Source organism: Scomber scombrus, chromosome 19, assembly GCF_963691925.1.
Source record: "Scomber scombrus chromosome 19, fScoSco1.1, whole genome shotgun sequence".
Classification (NCBI taxonomy): domain Eukaryota; kingdom Metazoa; phylum Chordata; class Actinopteri; order Scombriformes; family Scombridae; genus Scomber; species Scomber scombrus.
Window position 1 is genome coordinate 11,073,801 of NC_084988.1, and position 27,319 is coordinate 11,101,119.

Below are 27,319 nucleotides of genomic sequence, written 5' to 3' on the forward strand. Positions count from 1 at the left end.
CCAGATTGCTTCTGTAGCATTAGTTAATCAAACTCTCCCCTGTTTGTACAGATGGATACAGTGGCTGAAGAAAAAAGAAAGATGAGACTGTCCCGTACTGAATATAAAGGGATAGCGAAATGGACAGAGCAGCTGAGACCAACCCGTCAGTGTATGAAGATGCTGAAAGAAAGATTTCCAAAGTAAGTGGTCAGTCGCTCTGTTCATTTTGTGAGTCGAGTCACTTTTTTTTCTTGAATTTTTTTCTCCCTGTGCTTTTTACATGGTGTTGTTACTGTAGGTGCATGTGTGTTTTCATGTGAGGGTGAAAACACCAAACTGCGGTGCATGAGCCACACTTAGTATATTGTAAAACAATGAGGAATGTGTGATATAAGATCCATTTAAATGATGGGGAAATGATCTGTAGGTCTGCACACATGTCTGGTCTTAATTACACTTCAAATTAAATGATCACTGTCTATTTATCAATCCCCCTAGCAACATTATTTGTTCTTGTGTCTCTTGTTTCATCTTCCATTATTAAATATTCATAATCCCATTAAATTCACTAGTTATAGCCACTAATTAAATCCACACAGATCCTGTATAGGCTTCCACCACAGCATTAGCCAATGTTTTGCCATGCAGCACCTGCACATCCAGAAATCGAAGAGAGAGGTTAATGGTTGTGTTTGCCTTTCTCCTTGACACTGAGGGCCCTCACTTTATTGAACGTAACATGTGTAATCCCCCAAGGCCACCAGGACACCATGACAGATCCCGTTGAGGTCACTTACAAAGTCGCATGTATTTGGAGCTTCCTACTTCCATTGTGACCTAATCACCAATCTAGAAGAAGGTATCAGGTCCCCAAAGGGGACGCAACTGAGCTTGAGCCTGCCTTTGTTCTCACTGTTAGCATTTTATGGACTATGTCATGCGTATAAAGAGCATCTAATATCCTGTATGTTTAGGCACCAACACTAGGAGGTCCTTCTCATGTTTATTTTGAGTTCCTTTTAACCTTTCGGTTTCCTAATCCAAACTGTCTTCAACAAACAGTCCAAATGCCAGTTTTTAGAAAAGTGGTACTGGTGGGTGTAATAATTAAAGGAAAACATTGGACCGTTTTCATTCCAATAATTCTGCATGATCTCTCCCTCCTTTAGGTGCTGGCTCTTTTGTTTAGTCTTGCTGGTTATTGTTATTATTTCGCTCACCATAACCAATCTTGGGGAGGCCCTTGCTCTTTAAAATCCCTGAGTCTCGTCACTGGGCCTGACAGACAGGCACGGCAGCAGTGTTTTCACAGCCTGTGAAATTATTCTGGTTGTCCAATCAGCTGAGCTGGGCTCTGGAGGGTTAGTGATTGGACTGGCAGGAAATCAGGCTCTTAAGACATAACATATCGACTAGGCCATCCATCATCTCTTAGCATGCGCTCAGGCACGGCAGTCAGCCACCCCCACCCCACACCCCTCCTGTCCCCTCGGACTCTGTGGGAGCCCTGCCACTGCGTAAATATTGGCTAGGCTGGGGCTGGCGGGGGGGGGGGGTTAGGGGTTTGTTGTGAACTGCCCTGCACTGAATGGGTGGGCAGAAGATTATTTGGCTTATAATAGTCAGAGATAGAAAAGACAGGTATCTGGATATCAAATCATTTCATATGGCATTGGATGATTTCTAAATGATGGAAGCAATGGTGAGGGGACTGTAGATTCAAGTGTTGTTTGCCAGTTTAATATTGGAGGCTGTGCTAATTCTTTTTTGGTGGGGCATATTTTTTTGTAGAGGTGGACATGCTTATTTTTTCATGAAGTGATAATTTTATCATACACATTTTTTTTATTTTTATCCTTTCCTTTTTTATTCAAAAATCTAAGCAATCAATATATTGAATTGTTGCATAAGTCACGTGAGGAGATACATGCTGATAAAATTTAGCTGCAATTATCGTTGGACTGTAATTCAATATTATCAGCCACCCTACTGACCAAGTGAAATCATACTGTGATGATATGATGGTACCGTATTATCATTTTTACAAAATTCCGATTACTAAATGAATGTTTCTGAGCAAATTGTAATTAAAAGGAGTTACTGAAGTGTTCATATTAAATGTGCAAAGACGTGTCTGGTGTGAAGCAGCGCATTGGAACATATTATATCATCACATGACATTTTACAAGTGATGTGCACATGATAATCATGATAAATATTAATATCATAGGAAATACTCCTAGGATTCCTAGGATTAATATCCTTGTATTGACTTTAACATATTGTCCCAAAATTATATTGTCCAGTCTTTTGTGGAATTAAAACATTAATTAGAAAACAACACTATATTTGAGTTTCAGTGATGTAGATCAATAGCAACAGCCATTAAGCTCAAGTCTCTGAATGCTGCATTGTGTATAAATTCATTTCATAATCATTGCTTTTGATTTGGGGCTCAAAGGGAGGAAAATTTAAACTTTGAACAATATGATAGCTATAGATAATTTCAAGGTAATTTCCATGGAAGGTCTGTCATTCTCTCTGTTGTACTATGAGTATAGTGGGAGGAGAGAGGGAGGGTTCCATAGACAGATAGAAAGAGAGATATTGTGATGTGGAGTCCCTCATCTGTAACGGCTGCATAACACAGATGTTGGGAGTCATCTGTCAGCCTGGCCTCTCTTGCCGGGCCCGAGCTGCTCTGGGGGGAAAAGAATTGGACACGGTGCTGTCACTTTTTACCCCCACTCACAATGGAGGGACATGCAAATATCAACCCCCATTCTTGCCCTCTCTTCCTTGCCCTCCTCTTAGCCAGCTCTGGTGTCCTGCCTAGAATCTGGACCGCGGCAAGGCAGCAAAGGGGGGTGGGTGGGGGCTGTGTGGCGGGAGGGCTCATCGCAGGCCGGTGCAGGAAAAAATGTGACATCAGTCCCATCAGGTCCTTCTCTTGCCACATATTAGAATTGGAAATGATGTGCTGCTCTCTGAGGCCTTGCCTGGCTTCCCCTGGGTCCAGAGGGGACCCCAGTCCTTCCACCCTTTGTCCCGCGAGAAAGTCTGTGCAAGGAGGGCGAGAAAAGGAGGGAGGGAATGTGAGAGTCCTCTGTGTCCTTCTGTGCTACATTATGAATGAATTTGGATGTAATGATTACCCCCCTCTTTAAAATGCCATTCAGCTCACTCCTCATATGGCTTTCACAGTTGTAGAAGTGGGAGGGTTTGCAGAAAGGGGCAGATGCCTCTGTTTTGGAAAATGCTTAAAAAGTAAAGTGTTAAGCACCCCTCCCCACTAAACACAGCCAGTGCCTCTCCCTCTTCCTCTGCTTTACTCTCTCTCTGTCTCTCTCTCACTCACACACGCACACACAAACACACACACACACACACAGGGTTCCCTGGTGAGGAGTCCCTGAACGTTTTTTGAATCGGGCCCTAATGTGCCGTTTTCATCAGCACTGAGGCGGGCTGCAATATGGTGCTGGGGCTCGCTCTGGGAATATGAATGTTGATTAAGCATGCGTTCAGCCTTTTGAAATTCTGAAGAAGTGTCAGAATAATGGATGTTGAGCAAATGTCAAGCATTTGTTAATTTCTCTGTTATTTGGGGTTTATCTAGCATGATCTTTGGAAGGAAAGCGCAGGGCAGGGTTGTTGTGGCATGTGCCATTGATATGGTGATTTCTTGGCTCGAGACACTTTGTTTTTGATGGTAATATCTAGGCTCAGGAGGATGAAGCTTAGGGACTTGCTCATTGATTATTTATTGTGGCTGTAGTGTTTATCTCTTTTTTTACATGCTGGTTAAATCCACAGATTTGATAATGGGCATGATGCATTAAACTGGCAGGCTCTTTATACATTTAGATTCACTTTATGGCTCAAGAAATTGACAAGGTTTGAATAATCCTTTTTTTTTTTGGAGGACTCATTAGCAAAATTGATATATCTTTATACCTTGTATTATTCTTCTGTTATTTGTTTCCATTTATTTGCAGTGTAGACACTGTTTAATTCAAACACTGATTAAGACTTTGAGAGCCTTTTTACTTTTTGGTTATGCCTAAAAATTCACACCATTAAGTTAGGATATTGTTTGTCAATTATAAGATCAGAGGGCATCTAAAGACATAGTATATAGTAAAAAAAAAAACATTTTAGATTTTTTTAATGGCCCCAGTTGGATTGTTTCAAGCTTTAACTGCGAATTCCATTATTGTCTCTGTGGAATCAGCCGAGTTGCTCTGTTGTAGCTCTTGTGAAGTTAGAATTCCCCAGCTATTTTGTAGCCTGGAAGTGGCAATGAGAGGCTGATCTAGTGCAGGGCTTGTGAGGGCAGCCCCGGCAGCCTCCGGTGCATGGCCTCACACTTCTGGCTGCCCATATTGAACAAAACACAAACTGGCAGTTGGGGCTTAGGGGTACAACCCTTGAAGGCTGAGAGACTGGCAAACTAATTCCACAGCTTTATGTGGTTAGATGAGCATTGGAAGGGTGAGGGGATGAATGAAGTGTAAGCAGAGAGGAGAGATGTAGAAAGAAGAAAAGCTGTGCTGAGTTTACAACTTCATGTCAGGCTAAGGAGTTCATGAATAATAGATGCAATCAATTACTTGATTAGGAAGCACAGGAATGACTACTTCCTCTTCATATCGTAGGGATGTTGTCCAAGCACACTCTATAGATTGCACTGCCTTTTCGGCTCATTGGGCTAAAAACACTGAGGTAAGCAGCCCATTGCACAAGTTGTGGCTTATAGCAATTATAAAGGACACTGTCTTGAAAGGTATTGGGTTGCCATACAAAATAAGAGGTAAATATTTGTAGAGACAAATGCTCAATTTAGGAATATGATAATGGTAAAAGCAAGTATTGTGTGTTCTACTTGGCAGTAGCATCAGTACTGTCCCTCAACCCCTAAGCCATACATACACAAGTGGTACAGCAGAGTATCACAGTTCGGCTGGGCAGCTATGGTAGTCTATTGCCCCAGGTTCTCTTTGCATACTGAGATCAATTGCAAAAGAAGAATGAAACAAATTGCGCAGAATGGTACAAGTTTCCCAGCCATGCTTGGGGGAGTAAGCAATTGGTCAGTGTAATGTGTTTCCTTGCCAGACCAGTGGACACTCGCCACTTGACATATAACATGGACCTCATTTTCAGTTTTCCACGAGAGTTTGCAGAAGCGGTTGTGACGATAATTATATTATAACAATGGCAACATACCATAACAGCCATAACATGTTTTGTCACAGACAGAGTCATGAAGATCCTTCGCTTTCAGGAGGAATCACAATTAGGGTGGTGATTGCAGAAACTTTCCCGCTTTTTTTTTGCCAGCATTATAAAACAGTTCTGACATCTCCAGGCACCTCAGTAGAGAGAAATTTTGAAAGATTGTAATAAAGTGAAGAGGGCCACGCAAGGGTCATATTTTCCGTCTATTAGGACAACAGTAGGCAGTGAGATGCCCCGTTGTGCCTCTGCTAAAGCAATTTCTGTCCACCGTATACCCCGCAGGCTGGTAAGTTTTCTGTGGCCTCCTCAGAGAGATGATGAGATGGGGGGGGGGGGGTCGGGTCACTAACTTTTAAATGTTGTGGAATGTATTTGAGTCAAGCTTTGGGAAAATATTCCTGCAGTAATGTAAGTAACAAACTTGAAAATATATTGAAACTGAAATAAAAAAGACAATTTTTTTTTTTTACTGCAAATTCTATGTTTGTTGGACACCTGAACCTGATAATGAAAACAACAATAATACATTTTTGCAACTCAATTTGACAATTGGAATTGAAAGAAGGTTATTCAGTTGTTTTACAGGAAAGCAAACAGACACGTAAAACTAATTTAGACTGTAAACACGTGTGCTCATTGTGCAAGTATTTGTTTGAAGCTGCATGACACTGAGATTTGTGTTTGTTTCTATCCGTTGTCAAAATATATCACATTTATACATTAACTTTTTTTTTCTACACATTTGTTTCACTGCAGATGACGGTAGGCTTAGCTGAGAAACAGATGTTAGCATTTTGCCTATCAGCATGTGTAATTAGTAGCATTTGCATATCCAGTGTTTAACCCACATTCAGCTGTTTTTCACTTTATACAATATTGATATATAGGAAAGTAAATGCTTAATATATTATTGTCGGCATTTTTGCATGTGTAAAGTCTTAAGATAAGTTATACATTCTGGCTATGCTTGGTAAGCATTTCGTAATAATAAAAGTAAAAGAGGTGTGGGTAGCAATAAAATAAGGTGTTCAAAAAAGCAGTATCTCCATGAACTGTCTAAGAGCGAATCATTTCATCCAAGTCATCCCCCTCTCAAAATAGCTTCATCGCCATTAGTAAAAATATGTGCTATACCTCAATTAGCCAGTTCCATGCCCTGAAGAGTCACACCATGCAACACTCACTGCATGCAGATCCACCAAATGCTAAGTACTCTCGCAGCATATGATACCAATGCCATTAGCCAGGTGGCTTTCATTACCTAAATTACAGCTATTGTTTATAATTAATTATTTGTAAATAGGAAGATTCTGAATATAATTGATAGCATGAATTTCCCCCCATCTCCTATTAATTAGGGTGATGGGAATTTCTAGTGTTTTCACTGCTGTTTTCTGAATGCATAAGAGGATAAGACAATACAACACTCAAACTTGAATTTGTCAGATTCATAAGCGGTGGATAGGGTAACTTAATAGAGCCTAAAGCACTGACCAGACAGGCATACCAGCTCAGTGACAAAGTGAAACTCCCTAATTGTTTTTAATTTAATCTGCTGCTTTACTATTTCGGGTGCCAGTGCATATTAATGCTCTGTCTTATGTTGTAAGGAAGGGTAATTAGGTAGAGAGTGAATGACTCCCAAACCACTCTTCTGTTTCCCAACCTTCTGTTTCCCCATGTTCTAAATTACATCCAAGAGTGAGGTTTTTTTTTCTTCTTATGAAGGTCAATGTAAGGATGTGTCGTAGTGTCACAGACTCCTTTTAAAATGTATTTCTAAATGTGTTAATTGTTTGTTTTAATACATTTCAATGAATGAACACTGATTTGAAACCACACTGGCAAACCTCACCATAATTCATAAAATACTTTTAAGTAGGCTACGTAAGTACGACAGGGATTGACAATCACAGTTTTTTACTTAGGCATATTACCAGTTGGAAAAAAACTAAACTTTGTCTGTATATACACAGATAGAGTTAGGGCTCCAACCTCCCCACCTCTATTATAGCCACAGTGTTGTTTTCAGTCTACTCTGCGAAGTTTGTCTAATCTTAGAATCATTTTAATGACATTCATTCGAGCCTTTTTTCCTTTTTTTTTGCAGCTTTTTACTCATTGTAACCTCATTATCAGCAGGTAGCTGTATAAATGTAAGAAAAGGTTTAAACCTAACTAATCTACCTGCTGCACTCATAATGTGCACAAATCTGTATACAACTCTAATTACTAGCATTTTTAAGGCTAAAAGGCAGAAATAAAGAACAGAATCTGGTTTTGGAATAGTCACAGAAATGTTTTGTATCAGTTTATGTTTTATAACCCCTAAGAAAGGATAGTATCACATGAATGCTGGCATTATGAGGGAAGAAGGTGGATGAATTACAGTGAAAATGTAATGCTACTGTTCAGCAGGCAGATCAGATCCCTATTGCAAGACTGCACTTGGCTCCATATTTTAGCATGAAGTGAGCATACTGTGCCCAGGAGAGCACAGGTTGGATATACATTAATGTAAAGCCTGCAATAACTTACTACTAATGTCTTTTAAATGGAAAAAGGGGCATTATACAATATGAGTGCAGTGTAAAACTTGACAGACTATAAAACCAACCCAAACTCTTGGTTTGGATCCAGGTATATGCACTCATCTCTTCACATTGCTTTCATTTTTTCTCCTCTTTAAACCCAACAAGAACACATTCAAAAACACATCATGTTTCTGTAGTTGTGGTGCTTTTGTCAAGTTCTGATGTCAGCAAAAATGGATTGACGTAAAAAAGAAAAACAAAAGTCCCCAAAGTTTTTAGTATTTTTTGAAACAGATATGTTTTCCCAGATATTAAGAGCAGTTTATGTCCCTTTTAAGTTAACAGGGTATAGATTTAGCAATTAGGCAGTAATCATGCTCATTATAGAGAGTAATCCATTTAAAACCTAACAGATGTCTGTTCCAACAGGGGGATCATGATGTTCTGAAGCAATAAGGCTGTAATGTTGTTGAAATGCTCAGGTGCAAGGTTGAAGTGTGGAAGAATTTTTTTTTCCTCCCTTAAGTGTCCTCATGTTGACAGTTGACCATTTAATGGTCCACTTAATTGCAGTGGCCCCTTCCTCCCCAGGCATCATTGTACATTAATGCTGAGATGGCAATGTTTTTTTTCTTAGAGTTTCAACTACTTCAAACATTTGGTCTTTCTCTTTTGCAACTGTACTTGGTGGTTGATGAGAATCATCTCTGTGATGGGTTGAGCCCCAGAGAGTTTCCAATTATTGAGAATATGTTGTTCTCCAGCCAGCGTAGTAGAACTCTTCAAAACTGGCATTTGGAGATCCCAAAATGATGTCTTTGTTGGAGTAAGTCATTATAAACTGCTAAACCATTCCAGTGTGTGAAATGCTTTTATTAAGATGTGGCCACATACTGAGACTACAGACGGAAATCAATGTTTGTGGTTCCTTTAGCTTTGTTTATATGCCACATGGTTACTTCATGGTTTATTGTGATTGATGTTGAAAGCCTATGTGGACTCAATATTTCAATGCAGATTGGAAGCTTTGGCTTCTTGTCAGTATTTACATACCATTCTCAGGTGACTTGTAATGAAAAGTCCATTAAATTTAACAAAGTGTACCGAGAGCAGTATATAGAGACACAAAACCATTGGAACCATTGTGTGTGTGTGTGTGTGTGTGTGTGTGTGTGTGTGTGTGTGTGTGTGTGTGTGTGTGTGTGTGTGTGTGTGTGTGTGTGTGTGTGTGTGTGTGTGTGTGTGTGTGTGTGTGTGTGTGTGTGTGTGTGTGTGTGTGTGTGTGTGTGTGTGTGTGTGTGTGTGTGTGTGTGTGTTGCATTTATATGTTTTCTATTGATATGAGGGGTGGAGGTATGTACCATCCAATTAGAATAATATCTGTCACTGCTTTAAATATCTTCAACTCAAAGGATACAGTGGGGGTTGGGGAGGGATGTATGGTAGGAGCTGTGAATCCCTGTTGGAGCTGCCTGTTTTCCAGGTTTGCCTCTCTGCCAGGTGTTTGACATTGACTGGAGCTGGAGATGAATGTAGCTTATGGCAACCCATGGAATTGACCGACTCCTGGGAGTCCCAGCTTCCTGCAGTGAAAGTTTCCATTTTCAAAGCCCATCAGTTGCAGTGGGAGGGCTCCAGAATGGCCCATATGCCAGCGTTGACAGTGAAGCAGGAAAACTTTCTCCTGTCTGTGCATTGCTACACCATTCATACAAACAAATGTAGACACTCAGACTGGTCACTGCATTTGCAAAGAGACATCTACCAAACCAGGGGTTGTAATTGGACTTGAACCCTATCAATTATTCGCATGAATTAAATTTATTTCCTTCTGATTTTGTTCTGTTTGGTTTTTCTCTGTGTAGTTTTACAACAGCCTAAACTGCACTATTAAAAAAGCTTTAAATACAGGAAATTTAAATATAGTAGAAGAAGATGGTATGTATGAATGAGTGAAAAGTCAAAACAAAACAGGCTATATTTTTCTCATCTCTCATACCACACACATCCTCCCCCTTTCTCCCACCCCTACGCCATTGTGGCAGGAATCCTTTGTCAGAGGTGTTCATCTGGAACAACTTTGCCACACTTGTTTTCATGTTCTTTTAGATTACAGGGCAGCTGGCCCCAGCTTTGAAGCTCCCCCTCTCCCTTTGTCTCTGTGCAATGCACTCTGGTAATTAACTTTGTCCTTCTTTTATTTGTTCCAGTCACTCGCAGTCCACTCTTCTGAGCATCTTCTCCCTGGAGTACCAGGTTAGAAGTTTTCTTCCTTTGTGAGCCCTGACAGGTGCCTAATTGAATGATGAATGTCCCTTTATTTCTTTGTAATTGAACTGCCAGCTCTCTGATTGGTTTGGAGGATGCCCCCCCCACCATACCCCATTTATTTCAAGCCCCCCCACCCCCTCCTCCTCCTCCTCCTCACGTTCACGTTGAGGGCCCTTGCCTGCCTGAGCCTCAGTGGATGTCTGCCAAGCCTTCCCATCCATCTGTCTAATAACATCTAGCCCCTGCTTATTTGGTGGACCTGTAATAAATTATGCTAAACCATTATTATTCTGACAATAATAATTTCCCCGTGTAGTGCGGCTGCGTGTGCTAAATGTTTGCTGACTCGCACTGTCACTGCTGCTTTCCACGGCTGACAGCGGATGATGATAAATGGCCGCTGCCGCCAGTGGCAGAAGGCAGCACAGGCAGAAAATGGAGTCATTTATCATCCCCCTGACAGGTGTCAGTCACACTGCCTGTCTCTGTGGAATTACATTTTTTTTGTGTAGTAGTTTTTAAATAAGTTGTTTTTTAACCAATGCTCTTCCTCTTTTATCCCCTGTCCTCCACCTTCCCGGAAAAGATGGCAATTGAATTGCATGAAAATGTCAGGGTGTGGAATGTGGAATAGGGTCATTGTTTGATCGAAAAAGGGGAAATTAATACAAGGTTTGAGTGAGGAGGATGGGGGGTAATACAAGCTTGCCATGGCACACTTTGACCCTCGGCAAACTTATTGAAATTAAATCACTTTGACCCAAGATCTCTTGCGCTTAGTCATACACAATAGGAGCCAAAGCTGAAAGGGTCTGTATTTTATCCTGGACTGGAAATCCTTTACCTCTTAATATATGGAATTGTATAAAAAAATGTTAACAATAATAATAATACTAACAATACTACTACTAATAATAATACTATTGATAATAATTCTAATAATAGTAATGATACTTTTTAACCAATGGAATTGTATAAAAATGTGATGATAATCATAATAATTGTATTATTATTATTAATTTTTTAATTATGTGTATTATTATTAATTATAGTATTGTTGTTGTTGTTTATATTACATCAGTGTTCTTTTTGTGACAGAAACGAACTAAAAGAACAATCTCAAGACACCATGCACCAGATGTCATTGAGAGCCACTACCAGAGGTAATGTATTACTCTGTATTACTTTATTGCTCTTCTCTCCCCTCACACATTCTTTATCTTCCTCTCATCTCTATCACTGTTTTTTTCTTTTATTTATCTGTCACCCACTCTTGTATGCTCTCTTCGTCTTCCCCTCTCTCTGACCGAGAAAGGGACTTGCCAAAGTCACATGAGAGTAGGTGGGCCACCATGACAGATATAATCTCTGCCAAACAAATCACCAGGATTCATTCCAGATCTCCACTTGCACCTGCTAAGCTAAAGCTCTGTTGTCCACGTCAAACTGAAAGCAGAAAAAATAAATAAATAACCAACTATTGGACATTTACCTTACACTGGCTTATGATGAGCTGATTATCTATAATTCAATGAATGCAGATTAAAAAAAAAACACACACAGGCTACAAGGGGAAAAGCTTCTTTGCATATTGCAATTACCCTTTATCTAGCTTATTAAGCCATTGTTCTTGGGAAAACAAGACTGGATAATGCACTTCTAATCCACTTACAACAACAAACCTCAGAGACGATCTGTGTAAGATCTGAAGGGGGCTGCAGTTCTAGCTGGCGAGGGAAAAAAGGCTTTTTGGCGGCAGGAGTTAACTAACTATCATATGCTTGTCTGGTTTCAAGGAAATTTGAAGCCCTCCAAGCAGTGCTGTTTTAACCGCATTGAGCCTGCCATATGCCACCCAGGGCAAAGTCATCAGGGACATTAGCATGTCTTGGCTAGTCTGGTCTAGTCCCCTCTACCCTTCTGTCTGCCTTTGTGGGCCATGTTTTTTCACTGCTTTTGTTGTTCTTTGTTATAATGAAGGTATCTGAGTGAAGCCAAGGCACATCCCACTGCTCCTGTCTTGTTGGAGTTGGCCAATGAGGTAATGGCATAACCTTTATTTATTTTATTTTTTTTCTGTCTTTTTTACTTAAAAAAATCTCCTCAATCGATGCCTGCTTTTTTCTATAGATGGATAGATAGAAGTTGGCAGCAGTTTTTGATTTTCACTCATCTGTTAGTCATTAGTAAAATTGGTAAAATGGTCTGCTCTATTATCAATTATTTGATGTAATTAGCTCTCACCTCCATTAAGCAGATGTGAAAATACTTTTTGTGTTTTATTATGTAATTTTCCAAATTGCAGTTCAGGCACAGTTGCTGCAAACTGCGGACAGGTGAGGACAGGGTCATCTGTTAATTCCTCTCTTCATCACTTGTTTACTTTACTTTTTCAGTATAGAATTTTCTGTTTGTTTGATGTAGTAGCAATTATATATATACATACATACATACATAGAGTTATATGTTGTAGTATGGTGTGTGTGTTTGTGTGCTTGTTATCAAATATTCTGATGGTTTAAGTACTTAAAATATGCACATCACCAAGTTTCTGCATTTTTAACATTTGTGGCTATTAATCTACTCAGTGGCCACTACTTTTTCTTACATTTTGAACCAAGTCAGTAAATGATCATTTCCATTAGGGTGGCACCCAATAATCAATCAGCAGTTCCTACTCAGTGAAAAAAATGCAGCAAAAGCAGTTAATGTGGCTAAATTACTATAAATGTAATTGACCGGGCAGATTGAAGCCAGACACTGAAATTCTTGCATTTATTCATTTGTCAGTTGTGTACATTGTAAGTTCATTTATAATCATATATGGTACAACCATAGTGAAATGTTCCCTCAATTTGTGCATAAAAAAATAGAGGGTAGGATATCTTACTAAGCCTTTCAGTGCTGGCCTGGTGTATCCAGTACCTCTTTCCTGACCTCAGCAGGAAGAAAAGGTTGTAATGCGGGTGGTTGGGATCCTTAATGATTCTCCTAGCCTTACTCTGGTGTCAGTGGTGTTACTGGTGTAAAGGAAGTACAGCAGGGGGCTCAATACGCATCCCAGGGGTCCTCCAGTGTTAAGGATGATGGTAGAAGAGGTGTGTCCATTTACTTCTAGCCACTCGTGGTCTGCCTGTCATATGCCACCCAAAGGCAAGGATCCACATGCACAATGAGGTGTTGAATCCCAAGTCCTTGAGCTTCGTGACTAGCCTTGAAGAAACTATCGTATTTAACACTGAACTATAGTCAATAAACAGTAATCTCACATTCCTCCCTTTCTTGTACAGGTGAGATAGGTTGGTGTGGAGTATTTGTGTTGTGATGTCTTCTGTTTATTAGTTGGGATGGTAGGCAAACTGTAGTGGCTCCTTAACCAGCTTTTCAAAGCACTTCATCACTACAGAGGTGAGTGCCACTGGGAGGCAGGCTGGTCTTGTTTTCTTGGGCACAGGAATGATGATGATGGACTTCTTGAAGCACATGGATATGACAGACTGAGTTAGGGACAGGTTGACTGCCATTGTGAACACTAGTTGGCACTACTTGGTCAGCACATAATAAGAACCTGCCAAATAATACTGTCTGGTCCTGCTGCTTAGTTGGTGTTCACATGCTAGAAAGCACTCCTGACATCATGCTCAGGGTGATTGCACCCACCTACCCATTAACCTCTTCTTCAGCTGTTTTTGCTTTCTGGCTGCCGATGGCCTCAAAGTAAGCTTAAGAGTTTTTTAACTCACTTACTAGAGACGCATTAGATTGTAGGGGGAGTGTGATTGTAATCTGTCATGGTTCTTGGCCTTGCCAGATGCTTCTGGGATTAAACTCCTGGAATAGTAGTTCCACTTTCTTCCTGTAGGCCCTTTTGTCTCCTTTACTGCTCTTCTTACATTGTAGGCTGCTACTTTATAATTGTTCATATTTCCTGACTGCAGGCCTAAGTTGTAGGCTGCAGTGTGTTTGTATGGATGGTTAGATGGTTCTGGTAATCCACGGCTTCTGATTGTAGAATAATTAAACTGTAGTTCTGGGTACAGTTGCTTCTGCCGTTTCACAAATTATATCCACAGCAGACTCAGTGCATCCATTGATATCATCTGTGGCGTTGATGGTGGTGTCCTGGAACATGCTCCAGACAGCATCACGTAGTACAGACTGTAGGGAGACCACTATCTGGCCTGACCATTCGCGTCACTCGGGGCATGTGTCTTAGTTTGTTTACATATTTTGACCTCAGTAAGATGGCCACATGGTAGCTGTTTTTGAAAGGTGTGTAGCTGCGATCCAGTGTGTTTATTTCCCTTGTGGCGAAGTCAATATGTTGATGGAAGTCAGGCATTACCTCCTTAAGGTTAGCCCAATGGAACTCTCCAGCAACAATGAATGCAGCATCAGGATTACTGGTCCATGTGCAGTTCAAGTCTTTGCAAAAATCCAACAGGGCATCCTTTGTACTTGCCTGTAGTGGGATTTAAACCACTGTGATAATGACTGAGGTAAATATCTTCAGTAGAAAGTGTTGTCTGCAGTTGACGGACAATAACTCCAGATCAGGTGAGTAGGAACGTAGAGTTGGCAGGAGGAGAATTTACAAAGTGGTGGGTTCATCATTTTCCTATCCTGATGAGTGTTTGTTAGTCATCTGTTATCATTATCCAATATTCACAAACAGTACAATTTTGAAAAAAAATAAATGTTAAGAACATAAATTTAGCAGAGCTAACGGAGAGGTGACTTGATAGATCCAGACCTCATCGAATGTATTGTCTATTGTTAAAATGGGCTGTTTAAGCTTTTAAAATATTTAAATGCGCATTCAAATTTTTATTGGTGCTTACATCAGTCAATGAGCTTTGAGGGTTTCTTAATCTAAAATCAGAGTAGTTCACATGCATCAGTGGCACCTCAAAGCTATCTGCCATTATTCATTCTCCATTTAATTGACACGTGATTTTTTTTTTTCTATAAAGGATTAAATTCAGCTCAGAGATAACTGTCTATGAACCATTTAACTGTCATTTTAATATGCTACTTAACATTTAAACCAAGCACTCATGGTCTCCCACACCGCTAATTGATGTAGTTTCATCCCTTTATGCGACAATATATCTCCAACAGAGGGAAATGATTAACAATGATGAAAACTACTCATGGAAATTTTTTTGCCCCCAGAAGTCTTCTGTGAATATTGGTTCTAAACTCTGCAGTTGCTGTTATATGCTTTATATATACTTTTATTTAAAGGTCAGTTAAACACACAGACTTAAGAACAGGTGCAGTTAGGCTGTACTGTATGTGCCACCCGTTAGCTTTGGAGGATAATAAAATCAGACCCAGAATTTAATGAACAATAATTATTTTCAGCAGGAATTCAAGGTCCTGGGACTCTCAGTCACATGTTAAGCCCATGAAGTGCTGCGATCTGGCTTGAGAATCAGTATGGACTCATGATTAATATTAAAATTAGGGGGATGCAAGTACCTGAACTAATAGGGTGGTCCTTATTCAGGCTGGACCAGCGTTGGTAATGTAGCCATTTTTCATGTGTCAGCCCTTATACAGGTTACCAGGAATCTGATGTTCTCTTGTTATCCAAAGGTGTGAATGGAAAGAAAGCCAATAAGCACAGGGAGGACTGAGAAGGGAGAAGAAAGGGAGAGAAAATGAGAAGGATTATGGGGAGCAAAAAACGCTACTGTAGCTGCAGGCTACAAATGCTAAGTCTGAAATGCTATCAGAGGTCTTAATGAAGATATAAACTCTGTGCTCACCCCTTAATTATCAGAGACATGTTTGGCCTTTTTTACAAGCTGCCTTCTTAATGCAGTATTATGGAGATGTTAACAAATACAACTGCGGGTAAAAAAGACATTGTTTAGACAGAAGCCTCTCTGCTCCCAGCGTTACCAGGAAGCATCAGAGAAAAGATAAAACACACCATTCGCACTACAGGCTGAGGGCAAATTCACTTTTGGTCTCCAATTATGCTAACAAGAGAAAAAATGATCTTTGGCTGCAAGTAAGTTGTGTTTCATAACGAGCTGGCTAGGAATGGCAAAGTCTTCAAGCAATGTTTTAATTCCCTCCATACTGAAGAGGCTGTGAAATTTAGTAATGAATGACTTGGTGTGTCTTCTTATTTGCAACATCTATTTTGTTTAAAGAAAAGTCAAATAATTTCATTCCAAATGCCTGATTTACCTTTTAGAGCATATACATGCATCTGTACATTTTGGACCACTTATGTTTGATGCCTGTTAATTGAGCTGAATAATTGTCACATTGTGCTGACATTGAAAGTAGCTGCTGGTTTCCAGTGCATATCATTCTCACACTATATTTATTTATTTATATTTTGTGTGAATGCATTGTGCTGAAATGGGGTCTGGTAGACACCTTCAGTATCAGTCATTAGTGCTCCCTTACCTGTCAGGGCTTCTGCCTGCACCCAAACCAAAAACATCTCACATCTCTCAAGGTGTCTTTGTGTTCAAAGAGTGCTGCAGCCATAGGTTCTATCCTTCCTATTAAGGACTGCATCCCCACAGTCCCTCCGGTGTGTCCTGTTGGTTCCTGCAGTTTTTGTCTTGGTGATCATCCTATGATTAAAGCTTTCTTTTGTCTCTAGGCTGGGTATAGTATGTGCAGCTTTTTCATAGGAGATGAGAGACTTCTTTTTTCCGTTTGACAGAGGCAAAGGCAATTCAGCTGGATATGTTGGCTGCGTAATAGTCGATCTCTTGTTCCTGTGGGAAAGGTTATTGCAAAGCAAGGCTTTCAAAGACCAATTTGCACAGATTGTCGAAAGTTGGGTCAAGGTTTGGAAAGGTAATAATATCATTTGGGGCCATTACAATCATTATTATCAATGTGACATCAGACGAACGTAGACTAGCTATGTAATTTCAGCGTTTCAGCTTTGAAATATGTTCGCACTTCCAGCTGGATACGTTGGATTTAGTCTGAAGGTTTGTAAATGAAGTAATTCTCCAGAGGGGAATAACAATTCCACTATCCCTACGTATTGAAGTAGCATTAACTCCCCATTGATGCTTTAGCCTGTTTTTTATTAAGGTTAATTCTCTTTTTTTGTGTCCAATCTATGCTAAGGTGGATCTGTCTCCTGCACTGATGGCTCGTATCATCCTGGACAGGTTCCTTCAGGACCTGGAGGGTGGAATGTGTGAGTAACACTTTTCCATTTCCCACTCTGTCCTTTCTATCATTCCCTCCATCAGTCTTAATTGTAACACTTTGTCTTTTGAATCCCTTTCTGTTTGAGTCCCAATTTCAGTTGTATTGCCACGGCTAGCTGCTGTATTTTCACCCTGTCCAAGCCTAATGAGAGACAGACCACATTTAGTAGTAGCGGCATCCCAGGGCATGTGACTGGCAATTAAGCACTGGGAGAACCACCCACCTCTCAACTGCAGTGTGGATCAATGCTAGCTCACCTCATCAGTGTTATTTATAACACCCCTGATTTCTTCCCTCACCCTCCTTCATCCCCCAATGCCTCTGTCTACTACACCCTCTCCTCTTCCCTCATTCCCCTCTCTTTCTCCGTCCACTGGGGTCCACTGAGGAAATTGTGTTGAAGAAAAGTGTGGCAGAAAAAGCAAACCATTCCTAGGTAGTGCTGACGGGCACACTGCAGGAGAACAAAATTCCAGATGCAAATATTTTTGTTGAACGTGTCAGAGATTGTCCAGAAATTGTGTGAATAATTGTCGTGGTACATTCTGGATAGTATCTTTTTTTCTGTCTTTCTTATGGATTGCAATGTCTTATGTCATCGTCAGAATTTTTTTTTGGCACACATAATTTGCAGTTTTTGCATGTGACATTTGTTAATTTATACCAAAAAAAAAAAAATGTACCTTCACTTCGCACTTTCAGTCTGGGAATCGCAATATCACACGCACACATGGTTCAATATTATTTCAATAGGTCCATACTGAAGACACTGTGTGTGTGTGAGTGTCTGTGCAGTAGTCAGTGCTTTGAGAGTGAATCGCATGATGTCAAAAAGACGTGCTTCCAATTTAATCAAGAAGGAGATTAAAGTGGATGTGTGTTATTTTCAACTTCGCCACAGCACAGCCATTTGTCAAAGTCAAAGATGTGATTGCTTTGGACCCACCGTTATCCACTGCCTGTCAAAATACTAGTCTGAGCAGCTTGTAGAACAGGGCATTCATCCAGGAGAAGCACTCCGTCTCAGATAATAGCACACTACATCCCTCCATCTCCATACAGTGAAAACATGCTTTATTATTGCTCAGAATAGATTTGTAGCAGATGAAACTTCCTGGATGATCGTTGTTTAATTTCAAAACAGTACTGTAACCATGTGACATCTCAGTGTTTGCGGGCTAGCGAGTAATGTCATGGTCATGGTTCTTCTTGTTGAAAGTGATTTCACAGAGACTTTTACAGGATAATCTTATATATGAATAAGCCTAACTAAACCTAAGTGCTGTGACAAAAAAGCTATGATTTATCTGTTTGACTGCTACCTGCTATATGAATATGAAGCATTTTCAAATGATAATGTCATCATAGTGTACCTTTCCACTGTTGCCAACTGTAGTGGCAGTGAGGGTGACTTCTGTTTTGACAGAGCTTCTCTGCTATCTCCCCACGACCTACTTGGCCTTTGCAAATGAATGGCTGCCCCCATGGGCTGCACGGTCAAATCTTCCAATCTCCCTCTGTGTATATTAGACTCTAGTAATGTGTTTCCATTATGAAACAATGCAAGGATAATTGTCTTTGCTGGCAATTAGCTAACAGGTTGGTTCAGTGCTATTGGCAGGGATATCCGTCATGCCCCCCTCTAGCCCCAGACTGCGCTCTTGTGCATGTGTGTGTTTTGTGTGTTTTTGTCGGACTCCAGAGGGAGGGCGGGCAGGCGCCCTGTGAAGATCAATAGAGTTCTATATAAGGGACATTACCCCCAACCGGGTGAGTGGCTTGCCTTTGCCTAGCACCATCGTTTTTTTTATTCCCCTTCTCTTTCCCTTTGCATTTAAGAGACATAGGAATGGGGCCTTTGGGACTGTGGAATATATGTACAATCACTACTGCTGGATCAATACAGAGTTTTAAATTGTTTTCTGTCCTTTCCTTGTTTTGTTTTGCTCGCTTGTTGTTGTCCTGCCCTCCCCTCCCTCCTCCAGCTACATACACCACACCACCACCACACTTCAATATGACGACACCACCAACAAGCTGCCTCCCCCTCTCCTTGCAGCAAAGTATTGGAGAGAGCATCAGTCACGCAGAGTGAAAGACTATCTGGTGGCGCTTGTAAATAAATCAATACATTCAAAGCAGTTTTATCACGTATTGAATATGATATCAACATCCATAATGCTCCTTGTCTCGTGAAAACAGACTAGGCAGTAGGGGAGGAAAGGTCACATGAGCACTTTTACACAGTTTATATCCACTATTTGTAGGTCATAAGAAGCTGCAATACATTGGACTTTTGGGAAAACTACAACACACTTTGGCTGTGAAAACTTTCATTTCATGAAGGATGTTTTTTCATACTTATCCAAAAACAAATTCCTTGATTTAAGAAAAACATACTATTATACCAATGTGATGATGACAGTAAGTACCATGAAACCAATTATTGAATTATACATAACTGTATTGACATTCCAAATCTGTCAGTAGGCACTACCTCTTAAGAAGTCACTTGCAGGCACATTGGGGGAGCTCCTGCTCTTTCTTTCCCCTCCTCCTGCTATCTCTTCATCTTTTCTCTCTATTCCGCCTTTGACAGGAGTTGATGTGCCTCTAGATTTAGACATACTTTTTTGAGGAGGCAATTTTGCTAGCTATTTGACCTTTTCCATTTTCCCAAGGCCCAGCTCCAGATTAGATTGCTGCTCCATGTTTTGTAACTATGTGATTCGACCGCCTTTAAGATTTATTGTCACATTCCTTTACAGAAGCCTTGTATGCAAGGTTATAAATGTCCTGTGTTTGATGTTAACACTGTGAGAATGTTAGCGTCTACTATGATCTTTTGGTTCCTTGACAGAATTCATAATAGCTTCAGTGTTTTGCAGATCAGACGTGCTGATAGCAGAATATTGTATTATGTTCTATCCAGTAAAATCTTAACTTAGAATCCACTAGTATCATCATTATGGTTCTTCCTCTCTTGTCTTCAAGTGCTCCTCTCTTCTCTCCCTCACCTCTCCACTAAGCCAGAGCTGGTGTGTATATGCAGCCTCTTTTCAAATAATGAGAGCAAAGGCACTTCATTAGTAAGAAGGGAGGGAGTAAGGAGGCGCAGGCAAGATGAGTGTTTCTGTGTGTGTGTGTGTGTGTATGCATGCAAGGGGTGGGTGCAAGGGAGGTAAGCAGCAGCGTGGCACTTCACTTGACAAGTATACTAATTACTCCTTTTCAGAAGAGGAGCTCCAGTCAGCCTCTGCCACAGTCTAATGGCCTGACCTAGGAAGCCTCTCTCTATGACAGAGCCTCCCCAGATCTACTATTACTACTGCTACACACACGGACATGAGCGCACACACACATACACACATGCGCACACACAAGAATGTAGAGTCTCATCGTCTCATCTCACCACTATGAGGGAGAATCAGGTGGAAGCAGATCAGTTCTGCCCCAGTAACCTCTTCAGGGACTGAGCTCCTCCTGCACAGGAGATACCACCTTATATCATCAACTAGCACCAACACACCACCACAGATAGCTTAAAAAAAAAGAAAAAGAAAACCTGCATTTTTTTCCTGCCTCCCTCCCGTGTCGCTCTCTCTCTCGCTCTCTCTCTCTTTCCCATCTTCTGTTTTTTTCAATACGGGAGGATAAATTTAAAAGGAGTAAATTGGAAAATCAAATGAGGGCTTTAGGCAGCCGCAGAGATTTGCAGAGCTGTCGGCCAGCGTCGGAGAGGCTCATCCATCATGTCCCACAAGTAGTCAATTCCTCTAGTATCTGTAAATGTTTTCAGATATTAGCCAATTTATATGCTCCGAGATTCATCATGGAAAATCAGCTTTAGCGGCGCACATTATCAGGACCTGTCTCTCCCTTGCTCCATGAAGTTTGATGAACGAGTGCCCCTCTACAGCTCAGTGCCTTTTGCATGGGGAGTGTGTGTAGGGGGTAGGCATATAGAGGAAATGGGTAAGTGCCCCCCCCCCCGGAAAAAGTGGGTTTTTTAATTAATAAACAAACTTGCAGAGGAGCTCATCAGTGTCAGGGGCAATAACAATTGTCATCCGTTATTGTTTATTATGGTCCTCCCTTAACAAATGTTGCTATCTAATGAGGTTTCTCAACATTTTTTTGTGTTTGAGATAATGACTTTTTCATCCTAGTGGGGAAAGGAAGAGTATTTACAAATGATGCGAGTAAGCAATGAAAAATCAAGCCACGGTTATGCTGCTGTTCTTTACGTGGTGTATCTTGTTTTGGAGTTTCATATGAAAACAAGCTTGTGATTTGTTTACACTGGCTGTTTTCTTTAGCAAATCCCAATGGAGGCGTAGCGTTTCACATCTATTATTCTCCTCTTCTCTGTTCTTTCTGTTCAGATGTTGACGGTGTGATACGGTGCCTTAGTCAGAATTTATACCAACATGGGACAATTACAGTAAATTTGGTGAATGTTTACAAGGTGCAAAGTCGTGCTGCAGGGCTTTGTTCTCTGTGTCTGGTGTTCTTCAGATTATGCTTTTTATTTCCTGCATGTGTTTTTATGTGTGTGTCTCTGTGTGCCTTTAGTGTGTGTATTTAAAGAGCATTGTGTGTGTGTGTGTCTATGTGTCTGTGGTAGAGTGGAGCTCAGGGTATCATAGAGGAGTGCTGCCGTGCAAGGCGGGGGCGTCTTTAATAAATGTATGCTGATGTTGGAGGCTGCAACGATGCGAGAGATGCGAGGGCCCTGTTGTTATTTACTGCTGTGTTTGTGCACAGCAGCGAATCCTGGGCCTGCAAATGGCATTACAGCCCATGATGAATGAGTATTAGGGTAAACTCATTTTAAAAGCATCCTGATTTATTAGCGCCCCGGCCTTCCATTTTCATCAGGTCAATGCTTGGCTAAAATTCCACAATGTCAGCGCCAAGGTCGCCTCTTTATGGCTATTTTTAACCCCATCGCTCAAAAAAAAGCAGGAGAAAGGGATCCTATCACTTATTATAACCATTTACCAAAAATATCCATGGGCTGGAAAGACAATGAAAGGGAGAGAAGTCTTATCCTAGAAGTGTGTGTTTGTGTGTATCATGTGAGAGACCAAAATGTGGTGGTGGTCAACCTCCAATTATGAGCGCTAGTAAGACAAGAGCTTTAATGGCTACCGTTTGCCTTCGGGGAGGTTTATTACACACTACTGTTTTGCAGAAGCAGCGTCAAATCTATAAAACGACCATTAGGAAGAGGGAAAAAATCAATCAAAATGCCATTAAAGTGGAATAAGTTGCCAATATTGCTGATGTGGTTGCAGGTCCTTTGATTTTCCTTCAGATTATTAGGCACAGTCGAGTAGTGACTTTGTTAAGGGAAACCAGTGTTGTTGGGGAGTAATATGTCTCCTGGCTTCATAAAGTTTGCTGCCTCATATTTCCTGCTTTATTGATTATCCATTATCATTTGTCATGAGGTGTCCTAACTCAAGGGGAAAATATAACCCTCTTTTTTCACCGCCGCCTGCACTGCACAAGAGCATGGTATGGATCTGCGTGTGAAGGTACCAATCTCTGAGAAAAATGAGCAAAGAAATAAAGCACAGCCCTGTGCCTCGCAGCTCTAAGAGGGGAGTGTGGGGTTATGGGGTGGGAAGAAGAGACTGAAACAGAGAGGAGGTAGCAAAAAAAAAAAAAAAAAAAAAAAAGGTAGCAGAGAAAGATGGAGACAAAGAAGAAGAAACTGAAGGAGAAAGGGAGTACTGAATGGGCTTTGTTCTTCCTCTACCCTCCTCCCTCTTTATTTTATCATAGCGTAGAGTAGATGAGTGATCACAGCACTGTTTGTCCTTTCTGTGATTGTTTTCTCAAGGAGCAATGCCTATGAAAGAGCAATAATGAGGGGATGGGAGGACAGAAAACTAGCATCATAGGGGTTTTAACTGTTCCTTTACATGTATTTTTCTATTTATGAAATTCAGTTACCACACACTTAATGATCCAGTCAGTGTTTGTAAATCTAAACCCAAGTCTTTTTCAGTCTTTTTTTTGGGTGTTTTTTAACCCATTTTTATAAATCTTAATAAATCTTCAATCGAAATAAGCTGTCTTGTCTTAAACCGTTTTATATACCGTGCAGTTTTGTAGATGAGAGAGGGAATCTCTGCACAGTGTTGGTACAGGCACCATTCATGCCTGAAATGTAGATAGAAACATTCCTTGTATTGTCTGTAATGCTGCAAGTCTGTCAGGACCATGTGTATATATATCACTAAAATGGCGTGCCTCAACCATTTCGTCACACAATGATACAATCCATTTAATCCAAATCTTTTTAAGAAATGATTTAAGGAATTTTTTGCTGTTGCAGTGCCAGGGAATCAATCCAGCAAGCTTTCCTTTCTGATTTATAATGTTAGTAGAGCAAGAATGGGGATGAGAGATGCAGAATAGTCAGCGTTCGTAACATAGATAAACTACATGGTGCTCCTGTGCCCTGGACTGAAACATTTATCTATAGAAAATCTGTATAGACACCAAGCAGCCATCTAATGGACTAGTATGGAAATACTGCGCTAACTGTGGCATGGTGAAATACAGTATGTCAAGCCTGTCTTGTCTATTTTTTTTCACTGTTCACTTTCTATTTAATGCAGCAATTAGATGTTTGTCGCTTACACATGCTACAATGTTTGCTTCCATTTGCATATTAATGTTTTTGTGATTTCTGTGTTTGTGTCTTGCTTTTCTCTCTTGTTCTCAGCTTCTAAAACAGTCCTCAACAGCATGCTTAAGGAGCCATCGTTAATTCCAGACCAGACTTTGGCCAATAACGTCTACCAAGTAAGTGTTTTAAATCTGCAGTGCAGAACTTTTGTTTCCTTTTCTGGCTGTAAATGAAAGTAAATGGTTAAATAGTCAAACTGATGAGTTAGCCACCTTGACAAGCATTAGTCTCTGGTGCACATGCTCTATGGGCACCCTTCAGCTCTGGAAAAATCAATCATTGTGGGTTGACATAAAACACATTACTACTTGTGTGCCAGCACAGGAAAGTTGCCATAGACACCAGATTTAAAAACTATGTATACTGTGAAATGTAAGATGTATCTGCTTTTGATAGTCTTATTCAGCATTGTGTGAACTCATTTGGCAAGAGTTGGAATGTAATGGACATTAATTTATATGTAAAGGTCCCGCACCACACTCCAGCTTTAACTTTCACAATATATATATTTAAGGAAATTGTTTAAATCATTTAGTGTCATGGAATGTTTTTTTGATTATATTGAATGTTCTGTCATATCTAAAGTTTATAGTGCAACTCTTTTCCATGTAACAAATCTACCGCTCATGTACAGTGAGCTTTTAAATGTTACTTTATTCGCCTGCCTGACAGACAGCATCAGCCGCTCATGTTTGCTGATGAAGTCACGTGAGAGCTGGCGGTCATGCCTGCCAATCTGCCAGCATCTCCTGTGTTTTCTCCTTTCCCAGCACTGTATGGGCTTCCTTCCCTCACCTCCTCCCACCCACCCTTTTCGCACGCCATAATATTTCTTCCCCCTCTTTTCAGTGCACAATAAATGACTGCTGTTATGGACCGCTGGTAGACTGCATCAAACAGTATCCTATCCCATAAAATTTTAAGCCTGAAATTGACGAGAAGCTATTGAAGGGGATGAGATGTGTCTGGCTTCACCTGACATAAAAGTTCTGCTTCACAGAGGAAGTGTTTCATCCTGCCTGCCATCCCACTATCACCGATACAGGGTCTGGAAGGCGATGGAGGGGAGAGGAGGAGGAGGAGAGGATAGGCTGATCTAAATGCATCTCCATGTGCACGCTGTGGATCGGACCCAATGTTCTATGCTACAAGGGGGAAAAAAATGGCATTCATAAGTCTGGTGTTTAATGTGTTCTTTTGTTTGGTAGTTTATTCAACCCAGCTTGTTTGGTATTTATCTAAATTATGTAATTTGTTATGTAAATTAGAAAAAATATCAAGTATCATTTCAAAATAATTTGAATTTGATTGCATTTAGTTCTGATACATTTTGATGTGATTCAGCACCATGGAGAGTTCTGGGCACATTAGTCCAAGTTGAACTGTTTTATTTATTATTTTATTGCACATTTTATGCAATCCTTATTAAGTTTGACTCTTCGTGTTTTCCTTCCCTGTTTAGTAAGGGCTTGGGCTACTATAGAGACAGATTATAGGCTATTTGGGGGCAAGCATCTGAGAAGCAGATCAACTACTTCCAGGAGGAGGGGACTTATTTGAAGGGTGTATGTGTATATCTGTATGTTATGGTATGTCCAAGCTTTCATTTGTGTGCTGGGACTGGATCGATATTTTCATAGCCAGTCAACCTTGTCCCATCCTGCCCTCCTTCTACATCCCCACTTTTTACCTTTCTTTGGCAGTCCTCTCTGAAATGTCAACTCAGTCAGTTACTCTACTACAGAGAGCCCATGATGGCCGCCCCACAACTATGTGCTTTGAAAGAGAGACAATTAGCTCTGAGTACACGTGTGCATTAAGAGCTAAATAATTAATACAATGCATGTAGTAATTAGAATCCAGTTAGTGAGTGTTGAGAGTAATGTTATGCTGTAAGAACTTCATAAGTGCAGGATGCCTTCTGTGACCTCAAGCGGCATGCATCCCAATGCAAAATGGCATTTATTTTAAAAGCATTTTTCTTCAAAAATGTTAGAAGCATGAGTGGAGCAGCCAGGCCTGCGCTCTATGCATTTTACCAGATTGGCATTTGCTCTGTCTTCCTAATTTAGATAATGCACTTTGGAGATTTGTTTTGAAAGCAGATTAAGTTTGACCTGAAAACTCTGATTGTGCTCTCACTATACATTGGCACGAAGTGAAATGGCTTTCACTTTGCATAGTAAGCCAATAGACCTTTTCCACAACAGACATTTCGACATGTCAAAGCAAAGCAGAGGGGCGATTAATAACATTAATAATGGCTGTATTCCATTTAATTTTTCTTGACCCTGGTATAGTTCTTGGTGCTTCACCATTATAGCTTCTTAAGACACTTGGAATGGAACTGATTAATGCATTATTTGTTCCACCTCTTTCCCTGCTATGACAAGTCAAAATGTCTGCTGTGAAAAAGGTCTATACAGAAGGCAGATTCTTTAATTAACTTCAAATATACAAATTCACAGTAAAGCTTAAATCAATCAATCAATCAATCTTTATGTATATAGCGCCAAATCACAACAAAAGTCATCTCAAGGCACTTTACACATGGAACAGGTCTAAACCGTTTTCGTCAGGTTTAATTTTAAAGAGACCCAACATTCCCACATGAGCAAGCACTTGGCGACAGTGGCAAGAAAAAACTCCCTTTTAACAGGAAGAAACCTCAGGCAGAACCAGGCTCAAAGTGGGTGGCCATCTGCCTCTAAATCACCTCTCATCTGTCTTACCCAAAGCAAAGTGGTTAGTGGTTTCTACAGTAACCCGTTTTACAGGTAAAATGACAGATTTTCCTCCTGGATTTTAGCAGGCTACTTTTTTGTTTTCACATAACTATTAATTATGATGAACTTTTGAGTCTGTTTGATGATGAACCCACACTCTACCTGAATTATTTTGGTGATTCAGTAGATGTATAAAATGCTGCTGTTGTGGTTTGTTGGAATCCTTGACTCTCTATTCTCAGTGCTATTGGCCAAGAGCATGAAGTACTACTGTGTGACAAACTGAAGGAGAGAAACCTTTCCTTTCTAGGTAAGCCATCTCTTAACCATCTCATCACAATCTCTAAAGTCGCATATAGGCAGACCTGGACATGACTGATACAGTAGATGCTGTCTCTTATTGATTTGCTAACAACCAGGAGCTGCTGTCAAATATCCTGTTTATGCACCAGCTTACAATTAATATTTAAATAATTAAAGCTTAAAGGGTAACTTTTAATGTGTCATTGGCTCTCTCAAGTTGCCATTCATTGTTTTCTTTTCTTTTTCTTTTTACTTCAAAATTGATGAAATAGGCCCATTTCTGTTTACATGAACATGTATGTCATGTCCATTTTGCCTTCAATACTTTTTTTAATCATTTAATGTTTAGATGAAAA

General features: G+C 40.4%; 1 protein-coding gene across 2 annotated transcripts in view; it reads left to right on the top strand.

Annotated features, from left to right (window-relative positions):
* The window catches only part of cdin1 (CDAN1 interacting nuclease 1), a 57,012-nt gene that overhangs the window by 260 nt on the left and 29,433 nt on the right, over positions 1-27,319 (top strand). Inside the window, exons 2-9 of one of the 2 annotated variants that reach the window (XM_062440031.1) lie at positions 52-182; positions 9,968-10,013; positions 11,127-11,191; positions 12,009-12,069; positions 17,142-17,214; positions 23,971-24,050; positions 24,784-24,833; positions 26,903-26,970. In XM_062440031.1, coding sequence (XP_062296015.1) covers positions 52-182; positions 9,968-10,013; positions 11,127-11,191; positions 12,009-12,069; positions 17,142-17,214; positions 23,971-24,050; positions 24,784-24,833; positions 26,903-26,970 — 574 coding nt within the window. The remainder of the gene's footprint in view (positions 1-51; positions 183-9,967; positions 10,014-11,126; positions 11,192-12,008; positions 12,070-17,141; positions 17,215-23,970; positions 24,051-24,783; positions 24,834-26,902; positions 26,971-27,319) is intronic. The other variant, XM_062440032.1, reaches the window with a different exon arrangement.